The 27,892-nt window shown below is 48.6% G+C and overlaps 2 protein-coding genes across 2 annotated transcripts; one reads left to right on the top strand and one right to left on the bottom strand.

Annotated features, from left to right (window-relative positions):
- The first annotated feature begins 8,145 nt into the window (after window positions 1-8,145).
- Window positions 8,146-18,138, top strand: LOC144690443 (proteasome subunit beta type-7-like). The gene is made up of 8 exons (XM_078557956.1): window positions 8,146-8,287; window positions 9,696-9,789; window positions 10,102-10,199; window positions 11,729-11,869; window positions 13,219-13,334; window positions 15,466-15,524; window positions 16,953-17,104; window positions 17,803-18,138. Exons 1-8 carry the CDS (start codon window positions 8,148-8,150, stop codon window positions 17,912-17,914), a joined length of 912 nt encoding a protein of 303 aa, XP_078414082.1. The 5' UTR covers window positions 8,146-8,147; the 3' UTR covers window positions 17,915-18,138.
- An 88-nt stretch (window positions 18,139-18,226) lies between these two features.
- On the bottom strand, window positions 18,227-27,019 carry uts2b (urotensin 2, beta). The gene is made up of 5 exons (XM_078557957.1): window positions 26,941-27,019; window positions 23,082-23,150; window positions 20,727-20,876; window positions 19,640-19,683; window positions 18,227-18,497 (listed from the first exon to the last, which is right to left on the bottom strand). Exons 2-5 carry the CDS (start codon window positions 23,092-23,094, stop codon window positions 18,381-18,383), a joined length of 324 nt encoding a protein of 107 aa, XP_078414083.1. The 5' UTR covers window positions 23,095-23,150; window positions 26,941-27,019; the 3' UTR covers window positions 18,227-18,380.
- Window positions 27,020-27,892: the final 873 nt, after the last annotated feature.

Raw genomic sequence — 27,892 nt, 5'->3', positions numbered from 1 at the left:
TGTCATACCAACTTCCTGTCACGTGTTCCTGTTACTCTTTGTTGATACCCCGCTTGTAATGGAGCAGCATTTGGACCAACTCAGGGTGAGCAACATGATGCCACTTTCCAAAACAGTTCCTCTGACATGTCTTCCTTCTTCCTTAACCGAGGTTTTCCACCCACGGTGGTTGACAGGGCCCTCAACCGTGTCTGATCCATCTCCCACACATCCGCCCTCACACCTTCCTCTCCCTCCCAGAACCATGATAGGGTCCCCCTTGTCCTCACTTATCACCCCACCAGCCTCCACGTTCAAAGGATCATCCTCCACCATTTCTGCCAACTCCAGCATGATGCCACCACCAAACACATCTTCCCCTCACCCCCCCCCCCCCATAGGCATTCCGTAGGGACTGTTCTCTCTGGGACACCCTGGTCCACTCCTCCATCACCCCCTACACCTCATCTCCCTCCCACGGCACCTTCCCATGCAACCGCAGAAGGTACAACACCTGCCCCTTTACCTCCTCCCTCCTCACCGTCCAAGGGCCCTAACACTCCTTTCAAGTGAAGCAGCATTTCACTTGCACTTCCCTCAATTTAGTCTACTGCATTCGTTACTCCCAATGCGGTTTCCTCTACATTGGAGAGACCAAACGCAGACTGGGTGACCGCTTTGCGGAACACCTTCGGTCTGTCCGCAAGCATGACCCAGACCTCCCTGTCGCTGGCCATTTCAACACTCCACCCTGCTCTCATGCCCACATGTCCGTCCTTGGCTTGCTGCATTGTTCCAGTGAAGCTCAACGCAAACTGGAGGAACAGCACCTCATCTTCCGACTAGGCACTTTACAGCCTTCCGGACTGAATATTGAATTCAACAGCTTCAGACCATGAACCCTCTCCTCCATCCCCACCCCCTTTCTGATCCCCCTTTTTTCTAATAATTTTTTTAGAAAATTTTTATATATGTATTTTTCTTTTCCCACCTATTTCTATTATTATTTTTAAAAGTTATTTCAATTCATTGTTTTATCTCCACCTTTTAGCCTATTTCAATTCCCTCCCCCCACCCCACCTCACAAGGGCTATCTGTCACTTGCTCGTCCTGCTTTCTACCCTTAATGTCACCATTAGCACATTCCTCAGCGAATATCACCACCGTCAACACCCCTTTGATCTTACATCTTTGGCAATCTCTCCTTTGCCTCCACCTATCACTGGCCCTCTATCCAGCTCTACCTGTCCCACTCCCCCTTAAACAGCTTAAACACCTCATTTCTATTTCTCTTTAGTTCTGATGAAGAGTCATATGGACTCGAAACATTAACTCTGTCTTCCTCTCCGCAAATGCTGTCAGACCTGCTGAGTTTTTCCAGGTATTTTTGTTTTTGTTTCAGATTTCCAGCATCCGCAGTATTTTGCTTTTAGCCTGGGAGACCTGCTGGTCTTACACTGGGACAGAAAATCAGCCCTCCTCCTCTAATAAGGGCAAACTGGATTGAGGGGGCCTTAAACAGGCTGTCACATGAGGGAGCCCAGAGGCAGAGGGACAGGCAGACACTGGCTCACAGGCGGAGACCAACTCACAGACAGAGACTGACTCAGAGACAGACCAATTCACAGGCAGACACCAACTCACAGGCAGAGACCGACTCACAGACAAACACCAACTCAGAGGCAGAGGCTGACTCACAGGCGGACACTGACTCACAGGCAGACGCTGACTCACAGGCAGAGACCGACTAACAGGCAGGCACCGATTCACAGACTCACACCAACTCACAGGCAGACACCAACTCACAGGTTGACACTGACTCACAGGCAGACACTCATTCACAGGCAGACAGTGACTCACAGGCAGACACCGACTCACAGGCAGACAAGCAGATAACGACTCACAGACTGACACCGATGGCAGAATCTTCCAGTCCCGCCATCAGTGGGATGCTGTGTTGTCAGGGGAGCTTAATTTGATGTGCAGCCAAAAATCAGTTTCCTGACTGTGGGATGAACTTTAGCAATTAAGTTCCTGAGACTTTAAAGGCAGGTTAGAGGCAGGTTGACCTTCCCAATGAACAATGTCGGGAGGCCCTTTTACATGTGTTAGCATGTCATGCATGCTCATTAAAAGGCCATCTCACTGCAGTTAAGTTCACCCTCCAAATTAAGTTCTCCACACAACAAGAAATTAGAACATTCACTTTTACAATTGCACACAAGTGCATGTGCACCGGGTGAGGCAGGCTTCTTTCAGGATTAACAGTGAGTTGCCGCTGCATAGTCCTCTCTGGGGAGTGTCTGTGAATGCCAACCTATGCTTGAGACCGGGTGCTGGCAGTGCAAGTTGCATAGAGGACAACCAAGGAAGGGAGGAACGGTTAGCAGGGAAGGGTGGAGCAGAGGCCGGAGGGTGGAAGGGATAGTGCAGGCTGCCCAGGTGGCTTTAGATATAGTGCCTCGACCTTCAAGCCCCATGAGGTAATGGCAGGGACAGTGCCTGCCCCCACCACGAGAACTCACAACATCCTCGCAGTTGTATTTTAATGATCTGAACAGCTCAAGATCATGCATGGTGAGCTGTCCTAACCCCCAGTGTAAATCACTCTCACTTCCGCACCCACCACCAAACTTAGATTCCAGAACGGAAGATACCGGCCTGACTCAGAGACAGACAGGCAGACACTGACTGACAGGCAGGCACCGGCTGATAGGCAGACACTGACAAGCAGACACTGACTGACAGCCCGGCATCGAACAACAGGCAGACACTGACTCATAGGCAGGCACTGACTGACAGGGAGTCACCAACTGACAGGCAGACACCAATTTACCAGCAGACACTGATTGACAGGCAGACAGTGACTCAAACACAGGCAGACAGGCACAGATACACACAGATACACAGACAGACATACATATCAACAGACAGACACCAAGTCACGGAGCCACACAGACAGGCACATGCACAAGGAAATAGACACAAACAGGCACCCAGACAGACACATGCATGATGACATACACAGGCATAGACAGACAAAGATATTCAGAGAGACACAGATGCACAGACATGTGTACTCACAGACAGGGCTGAGCAGTTTCAACTGCAACAGTCCCCGGTGACTCACACAGTAAAGACCCCAGTGTTTACTGATCAGCTCAGGCAAACGCCTGTTTAAGGTCACGCTAAAGACCGATGGTAAGGGAGCCATTTTCCACCCTCCCTCCAGTTTCGCTATCGGGGGAAACCGGGGCTACCTGGTCTACGCTGGGCAACCCAAGCATTGTCGCTCATGCGGCAAGGCTGGTCATGTGGCGGCCAACTGCAGCGCCTCCCTCTGCAAGATCTGCAAACAGGAAGGGCACCAGACAAAAGACTGCAAACAGGCCAAGTGCTGCAACCTGTGCGGCGAGGCAAGTCACCTCTACAGGACCTGCCCCAAACGCTGCCGTACTTATGCACAGGCAGCCAAAGCCGACCAGGGGGAAGCAGAAGAAATGTTTCGTGTCACTCCAACCACCAAGGCCCCCAGGGAGCTCAACGGGACAAAGGAGGACACAGAGAGAGACAAGGTGGAGAAAGAGATTGAGGCAACAGAGAGCCAATCAACAGCACTACCCCCTGAACCTCCCAGTCCTCAGGACAGCGAATCAATGGAGGAGGAGGCAGCAGTGGAAAAGCAGCAGGGGGAGTGGCGGACGGTGAAGAACAAGAAAAGTAAGAGGGAGCGAAGAAGAAGCAAAGGCGTTTCCCAGAGAAGCGGCAAGAGGCGTCTCCCATCCGACACGGATGACAAGGGCAGCAGCTCTTCGGATGATGAAGTGCCAGGGCGGCACCGACAGAAGAGGCGGCAAAGCTCCAGGGCGTTGGAGGACGAGACACCCGAGCTCCAGGAAATTGGAGACAACAATGAGACCAGCGCACCCCAACTTTGCCTGCAACCTGAGGAGGCCAGTGCACCACAGCCCCTGGAATCTGGGAGCAGTGAGGCAATCATCGCACCCCAGCTCCAGGAAGCCGGGAACAGCAACACCCCAGAGGGGGTGAGTTTTGGAGAAGCTTCTCCAGCAAAGGTCATCTCAAAACCCGCTCTCTACGTGAACCTCCAGATGCCACCGGAGCAGAACACGGCCAAGGAGATCTACCTCAGCCCATCCAAAGTGAAGGAATTTGAGCTCACTACGGGTATGAAGGAGCAGACTAAAGGTCTGGGACTCTCAGAGACAGTGGGTTTGGTAGGAGAATAAATGCTTTAAAATGGGTTTAAAGATTGTATCCATAAATGTGCGTAGCATTAAATCTACTACGCGATGTGTTGCGACCTTGGACTACCTAGCCAAGGTCAAAGCTGACCTGTTGTTTCTGCAGGAGTGTGCGATACCGCACCTCAGCTCCTACAGGCAATGGTCACGATGGTGGTCCCACGGGCCATCGATCTGGTCGGGCGGAAATGACTCTCGTTCCTCCGGCCTGGGTATTCTGCTGCGGGGAGGCAACTTCACCGTCTCCGAGGTTAAGGAGGTGGTGGGCGGGCGCCTCCTCGTAGCAGACGTAATGTACAAGAACGCTCCACTCCGGTTAATTAACGTGTATGGCCCGGCACAAGGGGCTGAGCGGCTGGAGGTTTTTCAGCAGCTCCCACTGCTGCTGGTGACCTCCAGGCCGGTCATTCTGGGCGGGGACTTCAACTGCATCATCGATGCGGCTGGACGATCCGGCAGGGCCGGAAGCAGATTGGACGCTACGTCCAGATCCCTGATGGAAACAGTTAAGGATGCCAAGCTGCACGACGTCTTCAGCAACCCTGCAGACGGAGCGCAGCGTAGATACACCTGGTCGCGGCCAGACGGGTCCATTCGTTCCAGGATAGACTTCCTGTTTGTGTCCCGTGCATTCACAGTCAGATCCACCGACGTCAAGCCGGTGTTCTTCTCTGACCACTGCCTCCTACTGGCGGACTGCCACTTGGAGGAAGACCTGAGGGTGGGCAGGGGGGCATGGAAGCTAAATGTGCAACTGCTGACCCCAGAGAACATTGAGGAGCTCAAGAGGGATTACAAAGGTTGGAGAACCGTGAAACCCCTCTTTGAGTCCCTGACACACTGGTGGGAAGTGATCAAGGGAAGCATCAAGAGGTTTTTCATCCGCAAAGGCACCCAGAAAGCTAGAAAGGAACAGAGGGAAATGTCCCGACTCCAGGAAAAGATGCAGAATCTGCTCCGGCTGCAGTCGATGGGGGTCGATGTCAAGGAGGAGCTCCAAGAGGTGAAGGGCGAGCAAGCCTCGCACTTTGCCTCGGAGGCCTCCAAGATCATCTTCCGTTCCAGAGTCCGCTCCGTGGAGCAGGATGAGACGTGCTCACGTTTCTTCTTCCAAAAGGTACACAGAGAGCGCTCTGTGATCAGCAGCCTGAAGGAAGAAGACGGCTCAGTAAAGTCATCACGGTCCGACATTCTGAGGATCAGCAAATCCTTTTATGCCGGACTGTATGACGTGAAGCCCACGGACAGCACGGCCTCCCAGTCCTTCCTGTCCTCTATCACGGAGGTCTTAGACCACAGTACGCGGGAGAGCCTAGACAAACCGCTAACTCCTGACGAACTGACTAAGGCCCTCGAGTCCTTCGAGAAGAGTAAAACCCCCGGAAGCGACGGCCTGCCGGCGGAGTTGTATTCGGCTCTGTGGGACTTGATCGGCCCAGACCTGCTAGAAGTGTACGAGAGTATGCTCCTGGCCAGCAGCATGTCAGAATCCATGAGGAAAGGCATCATCACCCTCATCTACAAGCACAAGGGGGAAAGGGAGGAAATTAGAAATTGGCGACCCATTTCACTGTTGAATGTGGACTATAAGATTCTGTCCAAGGTCATCGCCAACCGGGTCAAATCCGCTCTGGAATTGGTGATTCACCCTGACCAGACCTGCTCTGTGCCGGGCAGGAAGATCTCTGACAGCCTGGCGCTGCTCAGGGATACGATTGCCTATGTACAGGACAGGGGTGTGGATACCTGCCTCATCAGCTTGGATCAGGAGAAGGCCTTTGACAGAATATCGCACACCTACATGGGGGATGTGCTCTCCAAAATGGGGTTTGGGGAGGGAATTCGAAATTGGATCCAACTGCTCTACACTAACATCAGTAGCACAGTCTCAATCAATGGGTGGGAAACAGATAGCTTTCCGATTAAATCTGGAGTCAGGCAGGGCTGTCCTCTCTCGCCTGTCCTCTTCGTGTGCTGCATAGAACCCTTTGCCGAGTCCATCAGGAAGGATCCGGGCATAAGAGGAGTGACGATCCCAGGCAGTGGAGGCACTCAGGTAAAAGCCTCCCTGTACATGGACGACGTCGCCGTCTTCTGCTCGGATCCGCTGTCGGTGCGCAGACTGATGCACGTCTGCGACCAGTTCGAACTGGCCTCGGGAGCCAAGGTAAATCGTGGGAAGAGCGAGGCCATGTTCTTTGGGAACTGGGCTGACCGATCCTTTGTCCCCTTCACTGTCAGGGCTGACGGCCTGAAGGTGCTGGGGATATGGTTCGGAGGGACCGGGGCATGCGTTAGAAACTGGAAGGAGCGAGTGGCTATGGTGAAAAGGAAACTGGGCATGTGGGAGCGACGCTCCCTCTCCATTGCGGGCAAGAACCTGGTCATCAGGTGTGAGGTACTCTCGCTGTTGCTGTACGTGGCGCAGGTCTGGCCCATTCCAGACTCCTGCGCGATGGCGATCACTCGAGCCATCTTCCGCTTTATCTGGAGGTCGAAAATGGATCGTGTCTGCAGGGACGCGATGTACAAGCCTCTAGATAAAGGGGGAAAAAACGTGCCCAACATCGCCCTCATACTGATGGCCACCTTTGTGTGTGGCTGCATCAAGCGGTGCGTAGACCCTCAGTACGCAAACACCAAGTGTCACTACGTGCTGAGGTTCTACCTGTCCCCGGTGTTGCGAAGGATGGGTCTGGCCACGCTGCCGCGGAACGCTCCAAGTAGTTGGACCGTGCCGTACCACCTGTCCCTGGTGGAAAAATTTATGCAGAAAAACACCTTTGACCACAAGTCCATCAGGCAGTGGTCAGCACGTAACGTCCTAGAGGCCCTGAGGGAAAAGGAGAGGGTGGACCCTGTGGGATGGTTCCCCGAGCAGACTGTCAAAGTCATTTGGCAGAATGCCTCATCGCCAGAACTTTCCAACAAGCACCAAGACGTAGCTTGGCTGGTGGTGAGAAAGGCCCTCCCCGTCAGATCCTTCCTACACGCCAGGAGTCTCACCCCCTCTGCACGTTGCCCTCGAGGTGGCTGTGGTGGGGAAGAGACCGTTGTTCACCTCCTTGTGGATTGTGCCTTTGCAAAGAAAGTCTGGAGAGAGATGCAGTGGTTGCTGTCGAGGTTCATCCCGAGCAGTTCTGTGACACAGGACTCTGTGCTCTACGGGCTGTTCCCAGGGACACACACCGAGACAAACATCGACTGCAGCTGGAGGATCATCAACTCGGTGAAAGACGCGCTTTGGTCTGCCCGAAACTTGTTGGTCTTCCAGCACAAAGAGTTGTCCCCGACCGATTGTTGCGGACTGGCACAATCCAAAGTCCAGGACTACGTGCTGAGGGACGCACTAAAGCTTGGGGCAGCTGCCGCAAAGGCGCAATGGGGAAGGGTCGCTGTCTAAGACCTTTCTGCCACAGCGCACCGAGAGACTGGGAACTGTTTAGAGCCCCTCGGGCTGTACAGATCAAAATGAAAGGCTGTAAATGATTGTAATATTGTTTGTACTGATGCACCTGGTGATACATTTTGTAAAAGTTTAACCTGGATTGTACCCTTGTAATGTTGTTTTTGAAATGGTTTTGAATGTGATTGAAGATTTTTTATGAATAAAGTATATTTTTACAAAAAAAAAAAGCTCTGCCTGTCCCTTTGCTCCCAGCAGGAGCAGGGCTTCATGCTGTAACCTCTTCACTATTCCCTTCCTAACCTCAGCACCTCTAAAAGTCAAGTTCATCCATACTCAGAAATCTGCAGAGTGTGTGTGACCGGGGCATCAGGCAGTGACAGGAGCCTGGAGGAGAGAATGAGAGAGATTTGGTTTAAATTATTGGTGCTTCTTTGAATTTTGATTTCACTCTGGTTCGAAAACCATTTTTGGCAAATCTGGCTCCCCGTAATCACATGAGGTTTTACTCAATAGGTTCTGAAAGTGAAAGTAAAGTGAGCTGGAGAGGAGAGGCCAGTTTGCAGGTCGACATGTTTAAGTGTGAGAGATTCCTGAGCACCCCTATCGGGGGATTCAGCTTCGAGAACTGCAGCAGGTGAGCAAGAGGAGGAGTGTGGGACGAGGTGAACTGAATCCCTGGATAATGTCCAAAGGGTAAAGGTGAGGCTGGGCAGGAGCTTTTGAGGGACTTCCGTGATGTCAGCTTCCTTGTGCCCAGGCTCCTGCCCTGAGATCAGCATTGATACTGGCACGAGATTGTCTCAGGTTAGAGAGAGTGCTGTTCTCCGGACTGGCTTTAAGGTGAGGGAGCTAGGGCTGGGCAACCAGGGCTGGCGTACATTTTAAACAGTGCTTGGCAAATGGAAACTGAAAGTAAGACATTGTCTGAATGACCACCAGATTCAGCATGGGGGCTGTTTTGTACAGATTGTGATCGACTGAGGGGATCTTCCCTCAAACTCAATGGACTCAAATATGAAGTTCTTGATCCAAAACTTCCTCCTGTTTCTCATTCACAGGGTGAGGAGCTGGGAGAATCCCCATCCCTGCTGGGGTCTCCCTCCCAATTCCCCTCCCACCCCCTCCTCTTGTCCTCTCCTCAGTCTCCCTCCTCTCCTCTCCCATCCCCTTCAATCCTTTCTTCCTCTCCTCTCATCCCCTTCCCTGAAGATGCTGGCTCTCATGGGGGAACAGTTCACCAGGGCACCATCATTTCTCCGGCCCCTCATCCAGGTTTGACCCACAGACAGTGAGTGTCCACAGCTGATTTGACCGTGAGGTGAGGGGGTGGTGTTGTAGCTGGATCCCATCCTCCTCCCGCTTCCCGGTGGTAAGCAGTAACCCTCTTTGACCGAGTGACCCTGTGTGAAGTCAGTTCTTTCAATACACACCAGGGCCTCAGAGTGAAGCCTGCCCAGCAACTGGAAACCAGGCGAGAGGGCAGTTTAAAACTGCTGGATATTGACCCTTTCAGAACTCCCATCATTTCTAATATTAGAAAGAAACAATTTGCATTTTTATAGCGCTTTTCACAGCCTCAGGACATCCCAAAGTGCTTTACAAGGAATGAACTATCTTTTCGATGTGTAGTCACTACTGTCAGGTATAAAGCAGCAGCCAGTTTTCACACAGCAAGATCCCACTAACAGCAAAGTGATAATCAGTTTTTGTAATGTATGTTGAGGGATAAATATTGGTCAGGGAGCTGGGGAGAACTCTCCTGCTCTTCTTCAGAATGGTGCCATGGGATTTATTACACCCGCCAGAGAGAGCAGACAGGGCCTCAGTTTAATGTCTCTGCTGACAGACTGTGGAGGACCACTTCAGGAATGTCAGTCCAGATCGTGTGCCAAAGTCTCCGGAGTGGGACTTGAACTCACAACCATTTGGTTCAGGTGAGAGCGCTATTCACCTGAGCCACTGCAGCATGGCTCAACAAAGCCGCCCCTGACCTGCTCACTCTCTCCTTTACATCTCCTTCTCAACCCTCCCTTGTCTTTCAGGAATGCAGCTTTCGAGAGGGAGCTGCAGCAGATGGGCTACAAACCCCCGAAAGCGAAGAAGACAGGGACCACCATCACTGGCATCATCTTCAAGGTAAATCCTCACCAACAACTGGGGATTGCCAATCCTCCAACATTGCTTAGTCGTCTCCACGAATTAAAGATTAATCACTGGGACACATCTCCGTCAGCAATAACCCAGAGAGAAACAGCGTGGGGACAATAACAATACCTCCCCTTTTTCTTTTACTTTTCTCAACCTGGTGTGGAGTTCTGGAGCAGTAATTAATGTATAATTAATCTCGCGCCACACAAACCAGTTTAACAGTTTCCAGTACAGAGCCTCCCTATGACAGTGTGGCAGTAATGACCACCAGTCTGACTGCCTGTTTTCTGTGTTTTGTAGGATGGGGTGATTCTGGGAGCTGACACCCGGGCCACAGACGACATGGTTGTTGCTGACAAGAACTGTATCAAGATCCACCACATCGCCCCCAACATCTAGTAAGTGTCACCCTCACAGTCAGTCTGTGTCTCACAGTCACAGGCTCGCAACACCTGTCAAATTACTCTTTCTGGTGGCTGGTAAATGGGATTAGGTAGGTAGGTCAGGTGTTTCTCACATGTCGGTGCAGACTCGATGGGCTGAAGGGCCTCTTCTGCACTGTGTGATTCTGTGATTAACCCCTCGCTCTCTCTCTCTCTCTCTCTCTGTGATATTAACCCCTTGCTCTCTCTCTCTCTCTCTCTCTCTCTCTCTGTGATATTAACCCCTTGCTCTCTCTCACTCTCTCCATGTGATATTAACCTCTTGTGCTCTCAGTGTCTCTCACTCTCTCTCTGTGATATTAACCCCATGCGCTCTCACTCTTTCCCTGTGATATTAACCCCTTACTCTCTCTCACTCTCTCTCTGTGATAGTAACCCCTCGCTCTCTGTCTCAATCTCTCCCTATGACTCTATGATATTAATCTCTCTCTCTCTCTCTCTCGCTCTGTGATATTAACCCCTCACTCTCCCATTCTCTCCCTCTGTGATATTAACCCTGCGCTCTCTGTCTCCCTCTCTGTGATACTAACCCCTCACTCTCTCTCACTCTCTAACTCTCTCTCTCTGCGGTGTTAACCCCTCACCTCCCACTCTCTCCCTGTGTATATTAACCTCTCTCTCCCCTGTGATATTAACCCCACACTCACTCACTGTCTGTTATATTAATCCCTCTCTCACTCTCACTCTCTGTGATATTAACCCCTCGCACTCTGTCTAACTCTCTGTGATAGTAACCCTTTGCTCTCTCTCGCTCGCTAACACTCTCTCTCTGTGATATTAACCCCTCGCTCTCTCACTCCCTCTCTGTGATATTAACCCCTCACTCTCCCACTCTCTCTCTCTCTCTGTGATATTAACCCCTCACTCTCCCACTCTCTCTCTCTCTCTCTCTGTGATATTAACCCCTCGCTCTCTCACTCCCTCTCTGTGATATTAACCCCTCGCTCTCTCACTCCCTCTCTGTGATATTAACCCCTCACTCTCCCACTCTCTCTCTCTCTCTCTCTCTGTGATATTAACCCCTCGCTCTCTCACTCCCTCTCTGTGATATTAACCCCTCACTCTCCCACTCTCTCTCTCTCTCTGTGATATTAACCCCTCACTCTCCCACTCTCTCTCTCTGTGATATTAACCCCTCACTCTCCCACTCTCTCTCTCTGTGATATTAACCCCTCACTCTCCCACTCTCTCTCTCTCTCTGTGATATTAACCCCTCACTCTCTCTCTCTCTCTCTCTCTCTCTCTGTGATATTAACCCCTCACTCTCCCACTCTCTCTCTCTCTCTGTGATATTAACCCCTCACTCTCTCTCTCTCTCTCTCTCTGTGATATTAACCCCTCACTCTCTCTCTCTCTCTCTCTCTGTGATATTAACCCCTCACTCTCCCACTCTCTCTCTCTCTCTGTGATATTAACCCCTCACTCTCCCACTCTCTCTGTGATATTAAGTCTTCATCTCTCTCTCTCTCACTCTCTCTCTCCAGTTGCTGTGGTGCAGGCTGTGCGGCCGATGCTGAAGTTACAACACAGATGATGGCCTCTAACATCCAACTCCACAGCCTGTCGACCGGGCGCAAACCCCGTGTGGCCATTATTAACCGGATGCTGAAGCAGATGCTGTTCAGGTGAGAGAGCGTGCACAGAGCAGCTCATTGTACGCAGTCGATTGATCTTGGTGGCTCTTTAATCATTCGAATTAAACAGTGAGGTAAAGGGCACATCCCCTAATGGCTCAGGGGACAGGCACAGTGTTCTCTGCCATGTACCTACAAGACCCGAGCTTTGGGCCCAGGTCTGTATTGAATGAATCGAGAGTGACTTTGCCACAATGTGCCTCAACATCACTGCAGGAGAGATCAGCCAGGCTGTCACTCCTGGTCACTGATGTGGGCTGGACAACAGTTGCGGGTCAGTGTCAGGGAATTGGCTTTGCCTGAGATGCCCCCACAGCCGAATTCCTGCATCCACTCTCACTGCAGAGTCTTTTTTGACTTTTGGTCACCTACCCATTTCAGGCACGTTATGCTACCCTCCCCACCCCCCTCCCCCTCCCCCATTCCCTTCCCCAACACCCTCCCCCCTCCTCAATATCCTTCCTCTCCCCATCCCGCTCTCCCATCCTCCTCCCTAACAACCTTCCCCCTTCCCAACACCTTCCCGCTCTCCAGCAATTTGGAGGCTCCAGCCTTCCTTCCATTCACCGGGCGAGGTTTAAGGGCTCAGCCAGACACCCCCTGGCACAGCTCACCAGCTTGGGTGAAGGAAACCAAGCTGCCAGCAGCAAGGTGGGGGGCACAATGTGTCTGTCTTAGGTAGGGAGTCAGAGTTGTGGAAAGTGGTCATTCCTGCCTTGGTTGGGGGGGTGGGGGTGGCGGGGGGGGGGAGGTGGTGTTGCGTTACGAGGGGTGGAGGGGGGGGAGATGTCAGGGAAGGTTGGGGTCCTTGGAGGGGGAAATTCACAATAGTGGGCATCACAGGGGTGGGTCATGGGGCTGTTGAGGGAGGTGGAACATGGGGCAGGAGGTGGTCTCTGGGGCAGGGAGGAGAATGAAGTTCCAGGGGTGAGGCCAGGATTATTTTTGTAGGTGACCCCTGCTGCTCCGGGGCTAATTGACCATTGGTGAGGGCCATTGCCCTTGTGATTCGTCAGAATCAGCACGGTACACGATCCATCCAGTTCCATCCTAAAAATGCCATCAGGGTCTCATTTATGTGGTAGGATTCCGGTTCCCATATTAAAAGGGGCCAATCGCCTGAATCAGGCAGGAGATTTAGGCGCCCGGCAAGAGGCCCCTTTCAAAATGGTGGCCTTGTCAGTGACATTGTCAGTGTTAATGGGTTAGAAAGGCCAGTGCCCTTATCCTGAGCCTGTTACAACTGACCTCATCCTTCCACAACAGTCAATGCCCCACGAGGACAGTGAAAATGAACCCCTTCCTGACTTAAACGCAACTTAATCTTTGTCTTCCTTTAGGTACCAGGGGCACATTAGTGCATCAGTGATAGTGGGCGGTGTGGACTGCACAGGACCCCACCTGTATGCAGTATATCCTCACGGTTCCACGGACAAACTCCCCTATGTCGCCATGGGTAAGGACATGTCAACACTCAGTCTAAATCATCACCTATCGAGCAGGCCTAGGGCTGGCTACAAGAATTCCAAAAAATTCCAAACTAAAGGGGATCTGATAAAAAGTTGAAACAGAAAATATTTCAGCGGCAGGTGGGAAAGAATCAGGCAATAGTTGGACTAATCAAAGGTTATTACAAGCTCATGGTGTAGTGGGTAACATGTTAGCATGGATAGAGATAGTTGGCTGGCTGGCTGAAAACAGAGAGTACGCATAAATGGGTCTTTTTCTGATTGGCAGAATGTGACAAGTGGAGTCCCGCAGGGGTCTGAGCTGGGGCCTCAACTTTTAACAATTTATATCAATGACTTAGACAAGGGGAGTGAAGGCATGGTAGCCAAATTTGCAGATGACACTAAGATAGGTAGGAAAGTATGTTGTGAAGAGGACGTAAGGAGGTTGCAAACGGATATAGATAGGTTGAGTGAATGGGCAAAGATCCGACAGATGGTGTATAATGTGGTAAAATGTGAAGTTGTTCACTTTGAGAGGAAGAATGAAAAGCAGAGTATTACTTAAATGGAGAATGAATGCAGAATTCAAGGTGCAGAAGGATCTAGGTGTTCTAGTGCACGAGTCACAAAAAGTTAGTATGCAGGTACAGCAAGTAATTAAGAAGGCTGATGGAATGCTATCCTTTATTATGAGAGGAATTTAACATAAAAGTAAGGATGTTATGCTTCAGTTATACAGGGCATTGGTGATACCACATCTGAAATACCGTGTGCAGTTTTGGTCTCCTTAGTTAAAGAAGGATGTAAATGCATTGGAGGCGATTCAGAGGTTTATTGATTGATACTTGGAATGAGCGGGTTGTCTTATGAGGAAAGGTTGGACAGACTGGGCTTGTTTCCACTGGAGTTTAGAAGAGTGAGGGGTGATTTGATTGAAGTATACAAGATCCTGAACGGCCTTGACAAGGTGGTTGTGGAAAGGATGTTTCCTCTTGTGGGTGAGTCCAGAACTAGGGGGCACTGTTTTAAAACTATGGGTTGCCCTTTTAGGACAGAGATGAGGAGAAATTTTTTCTCAGAGGGTTGTGCGACTTTGGAATTCTCTGCCTCAAGAGGTGGTGGAGGCGGGGTCATTGAATATTTCTAAGGCAGAGGTAGATAGATTCTTGTTAGGCAAGGGAATCAGAGGTTATCGGGGTTAGATGGGAATGTGGAAATCGAAACAGAAGAAGATTAGCCATGGTCTTACTGAATGATAGAGCAGGCTCAAGGGGCCAAATTGGCTATTTCTGTTCCTATTTCATATGTTCGTATGTAATTGGAAGGCTCTTTCAAAGAGCCAGCACAGACACAATGGGCAGAATGGCCTCCATCTGTGCTGCTCGACTCTATGATTTAAATGTTGTTTAGCTGGTTAAATTGCTGAGCCATACAAACCCAGGTCCCTTCTTTGCCCTGTGCTCGGTTTTACTGATGAGTGACTGAGTTGACCTCGGTGTCCAGTTGCTAGGAGAGGAACATCGGCCAGGATTCTCTGCTGACTGCTCCTGGAAAGGACAAGATCTGGTTGGGTGGATTGTCACATGATCTCTGTCTGCCCCACCCCCCCCAGGCTCCTGTGATTGGTCACCGGACCCTTTAATCATTCTGGGACTCAGCCTTCCTCTTGCAATCAGAAGATGAGCAAACCCTTCATTTCTCAATTGAATGATTCTTGGCTGCCAGTCAAACAGCAATTTAACCCCTCTCCCATATTTGTATAACTGAGAAATGTTCCTGTTGCAGCATTTAATCTTTAATTCCTGCAGGAAAACCCAGCATATGCCTGGAGCATTGGTGACTCTAGGAGACGTTCCCTGGTCAAATAGCCTGGCTGGGCTCACTCAAGACTCATACATGATGAATAGAGGGTTGTGTTGGGTCGGGAGTGCTCAGTGCTGTGAGACCACAGCGCAGGGACAGTCAGCACTTGAGGAAGAGAAGTAGAGAGAGAACAGCCTGACTGATTCAGGTTCCCTGACTTGTTTTTCAAACAGTAACTCTGACTGTTTGTGTTTGGGTCTCCGAGTGGTAAAGCTGTAGTGAGGGGTTTACTGTGACTTTAATGAGTGTCTGTATGTGTCTCCTGTTTGACAGGTTCTGGTTCAGCTGCAGCAATGGCTGTACTGGAGGATCGATTCAAACCAAACATGGAGGTGAGTGACTGACCAGAGGAGAATCGGGCGCGCACTGCGTGATCCCTTCCCCCACTGTTGCCATGGCAAAGCCCCCACCCCCCACCCCCATCCCCACCCCCACCCTGAGCTCAGTGATCACTGCTGAACAAAGCTATATAATGGTTCCTGATTTGGAAATTCTCTCTATAAGGGAGCATTACACTTATCTCATACCAATGATTTACCCCGGAAATTCAGGTAAATACCTCTCCCATCCACCGGATGTCACAACTGCTTTCTCATTGGTGAAAGATCTAAAACTGGATTAAGAATTCTTGTTTCCCTGGACATCAACATATCAGGATCGCTCCACTTCTTGCAGCAACTCCCCCCCTCTCCCCCACATACACCCCTCGCTCAGCACCCTGCCCTGTACCCTCTGCCCAACACCACACCACATCCTCCTATACTGCTTAGCACCCTGTGCCAGCTCTATGAAAACACAGGTATGCAGGAAAATGTATTAAAAAACTAGGCCACAGCATGTTTACATCCTGTATTACTAGCAAAACTAGTATCCTTGTACTACTGCTGACACACAAACTTTCTTTTACACTGGCCCCGGGTTACTCCAGCCCCTGGGCCCTGGGTTACTCCAGCCCCGGGTTACTCCGGCCCTGGGTTACTCCAGCCCCGGGTTATTCCAGCCCTTGGTTGCTCCGGCCCTTGGCCCCAGGTTACTCCAGCCCCGGGTTACTCCAGCCTCTGGTTGCTCCAGCCCCTGGGCCCCTGGTTGCTCCAGCCCTGGACCCCGGGTTGCTCCAGCCCTGGGCCCCGGGTTGCTCCAGCCCTGGGCCCCGGGTTGCTCCAGCCCTAGGCCCCGGGTTGCTCCAGCCCTGGGCCCCGGGTTACTCCAGCCCCGGGTTGCTCCGGCCCTGGGCCCCGGGTTACTCCAGCCCCTGGTTACTCTGGCCCTTGGCCCCGGGTTACTCCAGCCCCAGGTTGCTCCGGCCCTGGGCCCTGGGTTACTCCAGCCCCTGGTTACTCCGGCCCTTGGCCCCGGGTTACTCCAGCCCCGGGTTGCTCCAGCCCTGGGCCCCGGGTTACTCCAGCCCCTGGTTACTCCGGCCCTTGGCCCCGGATTACTCCAGCCCCAGGTTGCTCCAGCCCTGGGCCCCTGGTTACTCCAGTCCTGGGCCCCGGGTTACTCCAGCCCCCGGGTTGCTCCAGCCCTGGGCCCCGGGTTACTCCAGCCCCTGGTTACTCCGGCCCTTGGCCCCGGATTACTCCAGCCCCAGGTTGCTCCAGCCCTGGGCCCCTGGTTACTCCAGCCCTGGGCCCCAGGTTACTCCAGCCCCGGGTTGCTCTGGGCCTTGGGTTACTCCAGCCCCTGGTTGCTCCGGCCCTGGGCCCTGCTTGGAATCTCAGCTGCCACGATTCACACTGAGGCTGGTTATTTATCTCTAGGAGGAAGCAGCCAAGCAGCTGGTCCGTGAGGCCATCCTCGCCGGAATATTCTGTGACCTCGGCTCTGGGAGTAACGTTGACCTTCTCATCATCACCAACGACAAGACCGAGTTTCTTCGTGCCTTTGACAGCCCCAACAAGAAGGGCAGAAAGTAAGTACCCAGCTTGCAGGGTAATTCTCCAGAAGGACAGGGGACATTGTGGGGAAAAGTGGAATAGCGTACAGATGTTTAATTTTGATAAGCACTGGTTGGGGCACATTATAGTCTTGCGTCCAATTCTGGGAGTGAATTTTAGGAATAGCATTGAGACTTTAGAAAGGGGACAGAGGAGATTTACTGGAACAGTCCCAGGGAAGGCGCTCTCCAGCCTCTTCTCCTTCTCAGACCAGAGCAACCGGGGCTGTTCCCTTTAGAACAGATCAGATTAAGGGGAGATTTAACAGTGATGGATTTAATAATATGAAATTATTTTAAAATTATGACGGTTTTGTTAGAGTAGGTAGGAAGAAACTGGCAGGGAGGTGGAGAACTATAGAGAACACGGATTTAAAGTTATTGGGAGAAGAGATTAGGAAGAATTTTTTTTTACACAACATGTTATAATCTGGAATGCACCGTGTGAAAGTGGATAAATACTCGAAAGGGGAAAAGTTGCAGGGTTCTGGGGAAAGTGCAGGGGGAATGGGACTAATTAGCTCTTTCAAAGTGCGGTACAAGCACTATAAGCCTCTTGCTCTGTGCTGCATCACTCTTTGACTCCATACCCCTCCCACTCCACCCCCCACACTGCCATTCACCCCCTCCACACAAACCCCCCTCCCATTAATTTCCGCTGTTGTTTCCTGCAGGGAGGGTCAGTATCGCTACAAGAAGGGCACCACTGCTGTGCTGAAAGAAACCATCACTCCATTAGAGATGGAGCTGGTGGAGGAGACTGTGCAGAGGATGGACACTGAGTGACCAGGAGGATCCCACCATCTCTGCAGGATCTAGCAAGGAGATCGAGACGACCGATTTCTGTTGCAAGCTAAAGAACGCTGCACCCGACAGTCGATTCCTGCTGTGTGATTTTGAGCACGTTGTATCCTGATAGATTATAACCCAAACATGTTGTATCCAACACGTGTAACGTACAATTTAGTTTCAAAAAATTAAAAAATCCCCAGGGTGGGAGGGAACGGTGATGTGAATGTTAACGCCTGGATTATTTGCATCTGAGGAGAACCACATGTTTGCAAAACATACAATTTTTATTGATAACTGAAGCAGAGATATAACCATCTGCAATGCTTCATTAAACTTTAATAAGTGGTGATTTGCTTATTAAGTACCAGAAAACATTTACATATTTTCCAACAGTGCCAGGCGTTTATTAAAAATAACTGTGAGAGGATCGTTTCAAAATCCAGGTAGCGAGAGGCTGATATTACACACAGTACTTCCAAAAGCAGTCTGAGAAGTTGTTGCGTTTCTTGAATAGTTTTCTGCCTTTTCCAGCAAGCAGTTGACCTACTTTCGGCTGTGCTCTCCTTCCATATAGAATCTGCAGAGACAGACAGAGCAGAGACTAGTTGCCTAGTTGTTCAAAGGATTGGATTTCCAATCTCCATCCCCGGTCTGCACCCATCCCGACCTCAACCCCTTATCGTACATTAAACCCCCACCCAAATCCCTATGTGACCCCAAATTCCACCCCAACACAATCCACAACTGAAGCCCCCCAGCTCTACCTCTGCTCAAAAGTAGACCCCACCCCCCCTAACAAAACAGATAGTTCCAAGCACCCTGACTGATCTAAGCCTCATGTTCATCCTTCATAACTAAAACCAAGACATTGAGTATAAGTCAGCTTTTCAAGTGTGGAGGAATTCACCATTGGATTAATACAGAGTAAAGCTCTCTCTACACTATCGCATCAAACACTCCCAGGGGAGGAGGTGACAGGCAGTACGGGCTGATTGAAATTGAGGAACTGATATACAGGTGAGCAGCTGACTGACAGATGAGGGTCTGACTGAAAGATGAGGAGCTGACACAGGTGAGGGGATGACACAGGTGAGCTGACAGGTGAGGGCGGGACACAGGTGAGGAACTGATACAGTTGAGGGACTGGCAGGTGAGTTGGTACAGGTCAGGGACTGACACAGGTGAGGGGTTGACTGACAGGTGAGGGGTTGACTGACAGGTGAGTAGTCAGCTGACAATGAAGGATTGACTAACAGGTTATGGGCAAGAAATGCTAGTGGGATGTGAGAAAGAATTTTTGAACCAGTACCAGGACTGGTAATGACCTGGAACTCACTGTCCACAAAGGTGGTGGAACCGGAAACAATAATTTCAAAAGAAAATAGATGGGTACTTGAAGGAAATAAACCTAGAGGGCTATGAGGATCGAGTGGAACTGACTGGATTGCTCTGCAGAGAGCCAGCATGGACTCGATGGGCTGAATGACATCCTTCTGTGTTGTTAATGACTCTAGGTGTGGGTTGACTGACAGGTGGGGGGATGACTGATGGGTGAGGGGGTGATGGACGGGTGAGGGGATGATTGATGGGAGAGGGGATGACTGACAGGAGAGGGAATGAATGACAGGCAAGAGGATGACTGACAGGTGAAGGGATGGCTGACAGCTGTGCTGACTCCAAAAGCAATGGTGCCTCAGATTTCCCATGTTCTAAACTCACCTCTTTGAGGTTTCCGAAGTCAGTGTCACTGATTTCCCTCAGACCTGTTGACAAGGAAGTAAGATTCAGTTCAACTTCTGTACTCAACAGATGAAGGAGAACCCACAGGTTAATCCTCAGAGCTTTAAGCAGGTGATGGAATGAATCTGAGGTATAAAGACACATCCACAGAGGATAAACTGGTAACTCTGGCTTGCCAGTGGAAAGTTGCCCACATGGGAGAAGATGGCAGTGCATCACATCTGGAAGGAAAGCTTCAAGATGTGAAGCTACAGTGTGCCCTCAAACACTCCCAGGGCAGGTACAGCACGGGATTAGATACAGAGTAAAGCTCCCTCTACACTGTCCCCATCAAACACTCCCAGGGCAGGTACAGCACGGGGTTAGATACAGAGTAAAGCTCCCTCTACACTGTCCCCATCAAACACTCCCAGGGCAGGTACAGCACGGGGTTAGATACAGAGTAAAACTCCCTCTACACTGTCCCCATCAAACACTCCCAGGGCAGGTACAGCATGGGGTTAGATACAGAGTAAAACTCCCTCTACACTGTCCCCATCAAACACTCCCAGGGCAGGTACAGCATGGGATTAGATACAGAGTAAAACTCCCTCTACACTGTCCCCATCAAACACTCCCAGGGTAGGTACAGCACAGGTTAATACTCCCTTTAACCTGCTTCAATGTCACCCTCAGAAGACGAGGACCCTTTACTGCACCACATGGCGTGTTCCCATTTTCCACACCAGCCACAATGATAAGATTATCAACTAGTGGCGACGTAGAAGCAGGTGTCTTGCCAATAAGAACTAGATTGAGACTGTCCAAACTCACATCAGTTCCAAGCAGCAGATAGGGGAGATTTTCAGTACATTTTTCTGGCCTGATTCCAAGCCAGATTTGCAGCACTGATCCCTTACCACAACATTCTCAGTGAACATCCTGTACATAAGACTTGTTAAAGACATCAAGGGGACAGACGTTGTAACTGCACCATGTGCAGGCCTTCCTTCACTTTGACAATCTAAACCAAGGTAAGAGTGGGCATTGTGGGAGTGTCTTGGGGCCCTCAATCTGTGGACCGTACCATTCTTAAGTTGTTCAGCGGCTTCTAGATCTCTGATGGCACCGTAGAGACTGGCCTTGGGCATGGCAGCAGGTGGGTTCCACAGGAGCAAGCTATTGTCCAAACTTTGCAATTCGTCCGGATTGAGAGCCTGATTTTCCTCACTGGACACTGGAAGATAATTGTTCGAGCATTAGAACATCAGAACACTGGAAGACCAAAGACCATTTGCCTCCTTATCCAACACCCGCCTGAGTCTACGTATGAGTATCCAGGCTGAGGCTCCTACCCCCAAACAGCGCGTGCCCTCACCCCACCTTGCAGAATACCTCATAAAGAGGTTTCATCTTATATCACCTCGCCGGTAATACTTTCTAACCCTCAATCCCCAACTCAATGGTTATCAATCGAGTTGCTTATTTGGAGAACAAAGTCCTGCAGATGCTGCGAATCTGAAATGAAAACAGAAAATGGTGAAGATACTCCGCAGGTCAGGCAGCTTGCGTGGAGAGAGAAACAGTCAATGTTTCAGGCCAAGATGAAGGATCACCCACCCGAAATCTCAAAAGTATAGGGGAGGAAGTCAAAGAAAAAAAGTGTCATCTGAAATCAAAGCTGTTCATACCTCGATTCTTAAATTCCACTTCTCAATTAAAAAACGAAAGGGACACAAACAAAAATAAAACATTTTTAAAAAATCTTCCATCAAAAACCTCTGCTCCCAGCTCTGGTGCCTGAAAGAGAGAAAATCCCCATCTCACATTGAACGGCATTCTGAATGACACTATAACCTCAGGCCTTGAAATCACTGGGCTGGATTTTACAGACCTCCCCCAGCCAGGCCTGTTTTCGGTGGTGAAGGCATGTAAAATATGACAGGTGGCTCGTCCCCCTCCCCCTCCCCAACCCCCTCACCTTCTTGCCCACCCCCAGCCTGGTCCCCATAATGCGGTAGGTGGACAGGCACCGAAATTGGGAGCCCCGCCTACCATTTTGAAGAAAAGGTTAACGAGCCAATCGACCGGAATATCATACTGCCCACCGTCGTTCACTTGGTGTGACAGGCAGGCGAGAAGGTTGAAGAGGCCGGTAGGAACGGGAGTGAGGGGACGCCCAGACTTACCTCTGTCAAGTGACCTTGTCCTCTTCATCCCAGGGATCCTTGCCATCCCAGCAATGCCCACTACAGGCTTTTGGCGCTGCTGGTGGGGGGCAGGGAGAGGGGGTGGGGGCATGGTTGGGGGGGGAACCTGCTAGAGCTGTTGGCCAATCAGACTGGCTGATGGCTCTCGAGGGCAGGGCTTCCTCCCACTGGGGACCGCAAGTCCCATTCCCTGCTTGTGTAGGCCACCAGCAGGACCATGTTATTGCTGCCAGGCGGCCTTTTTAAAACGGTCACAAACTGACCGACTTAAAGGTGAGCAAATAAACACCACCCACCCACCTCCCCTCCGACTATAAAATTCAGCCCGCTGATCTAGTTTAATTTGGTAAGGAGTAAATGGATTAGTAATTTAATCCTAACAACAAAACTCCGCCCCCCCCAGGCCAAAAAGCATGATTGCAGTTCATCAAAGGGACAAAAATATCAACAGAATGTGAAAGAGAGGAAGGTTTAAGTGAAACTCCATCACCTGCTGAACCAGATCGTAAACTTAGCTTTGTACAATGGGATCCCAAGTAAAACCTGAATTAGATACGTATTTTAAATACATACACTAATACATATATACTTAAATACATTAAATACACATCTTAACTCCATCCTGGTCAGGAATTTTGCACACATTAAAAGCTACGGAAACATTATTGCTTAATTCACTAATAAACTCCAGCCTTAATTAACTTTAACCCCTTAATATACAAACTTAAAACCAAGAACAATTATCAGCTGTAACACAATAATAGAGAAATATAAAACTCGCTTTTAAGTAGCAACTTTCATAACCACAGAATATCCCAAAGCTCTTTAGAGTCAATGGAGTACTTTCTGAAGTTTAGTCACTGTTGTAATGTAGGAAATGCAGCATTCAATTTGCACACAGTAAGCTCCCACAAACAACAGTGAGATACTGATCGGGCAATCTCTTTTAGTAATGTTGGTCGAGGGATAAATATTGTTCAGGACACCGCAGAGAACTCTTCTGTTCTTTTCGTAATATTACAATATCTTTAAACATTTACCTGGGAGGGCAGAAAGGGCTTTTGTTTGACATCTCATCTGAAAGACGGCACCTCCATACTGCATTGGAGTATCTTTACATGGCACCTTTTTTATACTGACACATGGGTATGAGTGAATGGTGAAAGTGACACTGGACAAAGCTAACCCATGCCTCATAAACCCACCTCCCCTCCCCTATCTCCCCTGCTTACCTGCTCTGTACATGGAGTCTGCAATGGGTAGAGCAAAGACACAGGATCCACTGAGGAGCAATGCACCAGCTACAAGTACCAAGGACATCATGATTGAAGAGTCTGAGAGACAAGAGAGTGAGCGAGGCAGAGAGAGCAGAGGTGTACACCCAATGCTGAACACACACCTTTATATAACCCTACAGCCCCCTTTCCCCTCACAAACAACATAGCCAGGTCAATAAAACATCATTTTATTACCTTGCGGTGTTAAATCCAATCAACGTTTCATTCTGACTCAGTTTCAAGGATAAAATAAGAAAGCAGATGGGACACAGATTTACTGCCCATCACCAACTGTCAAAAATAATAAAGCCATCAAATTCACTCCTCTCCGTCAACTCCCGCCTTTCAAGAATTATTTATCATTCACAAGCTGAGTGACGCAGATTTATCCAACAAGTTTTGACTTGAAATATAGTTAGTCTTGAATTAATTAAAAGTTTCTTTTAAAAAAAGATTTGCAGATGTTGCATCAACAGGCATTTAAAGAGCCCACTCCCACTCTGCTTCCCTTCCCATAAACCTCAACTGATCCTAAACTGTTATAAAGCTCCACCCCCCCATCTAATTCAATTCTTTTTTCACATCTAAGAAAGCCAGTGCTCTATACCAGCTTCCTCATCTCATCCTATCCTATATCCTTCTGTTTCTTTCTCCCTCATGTGATTACCTACCTTCCCTTTAATGCATCAATGGTATTTGCCTCAACTACTCCTTGTGGTGGCAAGTTCCACATTCGACCCACTACTCTCTGGGTAAATAATTTTCTCCTGAATTCTCTACTGGATTTATTAGTGACTCTCATATTTATGGTGCCTAGTTTTAGATTCCCCCTCAAGAGGAAACATCTCTACGTCTACCTTATCAAAACTCTTCATAGTTTTAAAGGCCTCAATTAGGTTTTTGGAATATTATGCGCTGTTTTGGTCTCCTTATCTGAGGAAGGATGTTCTTGCTCTGGAGGGAGTGCAGCGAAGGTTTACCAGACTGATTCCTGGGATGACGGGACCGACATATGAGGAGAGATTGAGTTGGTTAGGATTATATTCGCTGGAGTTCAGAATAATGAGGGGGGATCTCATAGAAACCTATAACACTCTAACAGGACTAGACAGGGTAGATGCAGGAAGGATGTTCCCGATGGTGGGAGAGTCCAGATCCAGGGATCACAGTCTGAGGATATGGGGTAGACCATTTAGGACTGAGATGAGGAGAAATTTCTTCACCCAGAGAGTGGTGAGAATGTGGAATTCACTACCACAGAAAGTAGTTGAGGCCAAAACATTGTATGTTTTCAAGAAGGAGTTAGATATAGCTCTTGGGGCGAAAGGGATCAAAGGATATGGGGAGAAAGCGGGAGCAGGCTATTGAGTTGGATGATCAGCCATGATCATGATGAATGACGGAGCAGGCTCGAAGGGCCGAATGGCCTACTCCTGCTCCTATTATCTATGTTTCTATGTTGCCACTCAGCCCTCTCTTTTCTAGAGAAAAGAGTCCCAATCTGTTCGGTCTTTCCTGATAGTTGGAACCGCTCAGCTCTGGCATCTTCCTGGTAAATATTTTTTGCACCTTCTCCAGTGCCTCAAAATCCTTATCATAATATGGAGACTGGAACTGTTAGTGCAGTGCCCCAGATGTGGTCTAACCAAGCTTATAGGTAATCTTGACATATCTGCTCTGCTTTGCAATGCTACTCTTCTGGAAATGGAGCCAAATGCTTTGATTGTATATTTTACGGCTTTGTTAACCTGCCTTGTTACTGTTAATGATTTGTGAATCTGTATCCCTACATCCCTTGGCTCCTCAACCCATTTAGCGCAGACGGTGGACAAAATCTGACATCATTCTGGTCTGTGTCACTCAGTTCCAAATTAAAGTGCACCAACCTGGGAAATCAATCCGAGTTATTGCCTTTGTGTCTATGTGCCATAACTCAGCTTCATTATGTATTACAATCATTTAAAAAATAAATTAAGATAAAACGAAAACATATACAGATTAAAGAAGTAAAATAGTCAGCTAACAGTCAGTAAAGTTTCATTTCTCTGACTTTTACAGCTGGTTACCTGGTTCTGTGTCTAATTATCTCCTGTATTTCTTAATAAAATACAAAGTAGATGCACCCAGCTACACCTGCGTCTGTGTGTCTAAAATAATAATTCTGCAGTTATACAGAGTAATAAATATGTAGCACTGGTGTGAATAGATGATTTTTAGATTGTATGTCCTGTAATAAATATGCTAAAATGGAACCTATAAATGACGTCAGAAGAAAATTGATACAAAAATTAAAAGGAACACAATGTAACCTTTTGTAAAGCTTCTAAATCAAGGGGCTGACAGCGAGGGTGAGTGGATCTACGTGTTGTCACCAGAGGACAAAGTAACTGACCTTTTTGCTGCCAGCCAGCTGCTTCCATGGTTCCTGCCAGGTGGGAAAGGGGCATCTGAAAGTGTTACGTTCATGTCTCGTCCCCTAGTTTCTCCTTGTCTCCTGAAGATACTGGATTCTGACAGGATTCAGTTCCAAAGGTATGGGTAACCAATGCTAATCCCAGTCACAACTGGTTATTCCTCACAAGCTTTTTCTTTCAGTCATTCTCGGGACGTGGGCATCACTAACAAGGTGGGCCAGGCTGCCCTGTACACCTGAGTGATTTGCTAAGCCCTCTAGACATGCTCACGAAAGCTACCGTCTTAGCTTTCAATTTCCGGCAGTCTGCCTTCACATGCCCTATCTAATGACAAAAGTAACATATTCGTCTCCTCGAATCACATTTATCCTCCATACTGTCTTTTTTTACTGCTCTGAGAAGCACTTGTCTTTTCAGCTCTACTATCCCCCTCAAGGTAATCTGTTCATATTATTATCAACTTGTTTATCTGCCCAACTTCTCTGTTAGTTTGCAAGCAAAGGTTTGCTGGCCTCTATGTGTTTGTGGGATAACTATCAGCCAAAACTGCAGCTGCCCTTATTTTAGAAACTTTATGTTCTTCTAGGTAGGACATGATTCCTAAAGGAATACTGTTCTTAAATGTCTCCATTAAAAACATTTCCCTAAGGTTTTCAAAATCTTGATCAAGCTGCATCACCTTATACCATCAATCAAACACCAATACCTTTTCTCTAGCAAATTCCACAAAACCTGATTCGGTCGCTTCCTCAGATTTCTAAACTTTTGTTTATAACACTCTGGGATTAACTCATACGCATAGCAGTCCTAACTCCATTATACTCTGCAGGCTGTTCATCTGAAATAAATCTCCAATGCTTTTCCTACCAAAACACTTTGTAATAGAATAGTCCAAGTTTCTTGTGACCCCTATAACTTTGTAACAATTTTCTCAAAATGAGACAAAATACATTTAACTCTTTCCTCGTTAAATTTAGGCACTAGGCAAATATTCCTTGCCAAATCAAAAACAAGAGTTAAATGTGACCCATCATCAAGCCTGTCTGCTACTCCCTGTCCCTGTAAGCAAAGTCTTTCCCCATCCAGTTCAAATTTCCTGGCTTCCTCTCTCTTTGGAATTAAAGACTTTCCCTTTCTCTTACTCTTTGAAATTCTAATTCAAGTGTTCACACTCCCTTTCTTTTTCACTTTCCTTCTCTTCCTTATCGAGTTCAAGTTTTTGCTATTCTCTATCTCTTTCGAGTTCAAGTTTCTTTCTTAATTTGTAACCAAATTCTAGCCAACTCAATTTGTGTTTTATCAAGATCACCTTTTTCTTCCAATACCTCAACTATTTCCAGCTTCTTAACCGCTACTTTTAAATATATTTCTAACTTTTCTGCCACTGCTTTTAAATTTACCTTTGTTAATTGTTGCAAGGCACTCACAGACAAGTCCTCTCTTTTGAGGATAGCTTCAGCAGTAGACAGCACCATTCTATATTCTATAAATACAGCAAAAGTCACTGTGAAAATTGTATTTATTTAAACTCTGGCCAAATCCAGTGTGCTCTTCTCAGCCTGTGGATTTGAAATCCCACAAAGAGCCCCTAATTTTGTTATGATCCCTGTAGAGACTGATAACTTATAAAAAGAAATTTTAACTTCCACTTAATAACTGAACAAATGACACAAGATTTCACATTTTAAGATGTTTACTGTAACAAACAGATTAAAGTCACTGTTGACTAAACACTATTTTTTGTAGGGAACTTATTCTTAAAACTACAGAACAGAACTTTTAACACAACTGGAAAAAAAACCACTATCAGGTATATGATATGTTAGACTGTTCATAAAACAGATTCAATTCTCCCAGAATCAATCCAAAATGATTCTTAAATCCCAAGAGTTCACTTCCAATCTTTTCCTTTCCCAGCCTAATAACATCTAAGCCCAGAACTGTCCTTCATGGTGAAAGTATTACTGGTGATTCATCAAGCTAGGTGAATCTTCCACCCTCATTTTACATCCTCATGAATTTGGCCTTTCCAATCCAAGTGCAAGCTTCTACCCACATTGTGGCATGGTGAACCATAGCCAAACAGCCATTCTTCAGTAATAGTCATCAACCTATTCAACTGTGAAGGACATCACAGCTGAGCCCTACATCTACATATGGGCATTCCCAGGAGATAATAATCAGGGACTGGAAACTGAACCAGGGATGCTGATGTCACCATCAACAACAACAATAACTTGCATTTATATGGCTATTTTTTATTCTTTCATGGGATGTGAGCATTGCTGGTCAGGCTAGCATTTGCTGCCCATCTCTGATTGCCCTTGAGCCTTGAGAAGGTAATGGTGAGCC

The sequence above is a fragment of the Cetorhinus maximus genome, chromosome 15 (genome assembly GCF_964194155.1).
Source record: "Cetorhinus maximus chromosome 15, sCetMax3.hap1.1, whole genome shotgun sequence".
In the NCBI taxonomy this organism is placed as follows: Eukaryota; Metazoa; Chordata; class Chondrichthyes; order Lamniformes; family Cetorhinidae; genus Cetorhinus; species Cetorhinus maximus.
Note: the sequence above shows the minus strand (reverse complement) of the source record. Positions and strands in the feature narration are given on the sequence as shown.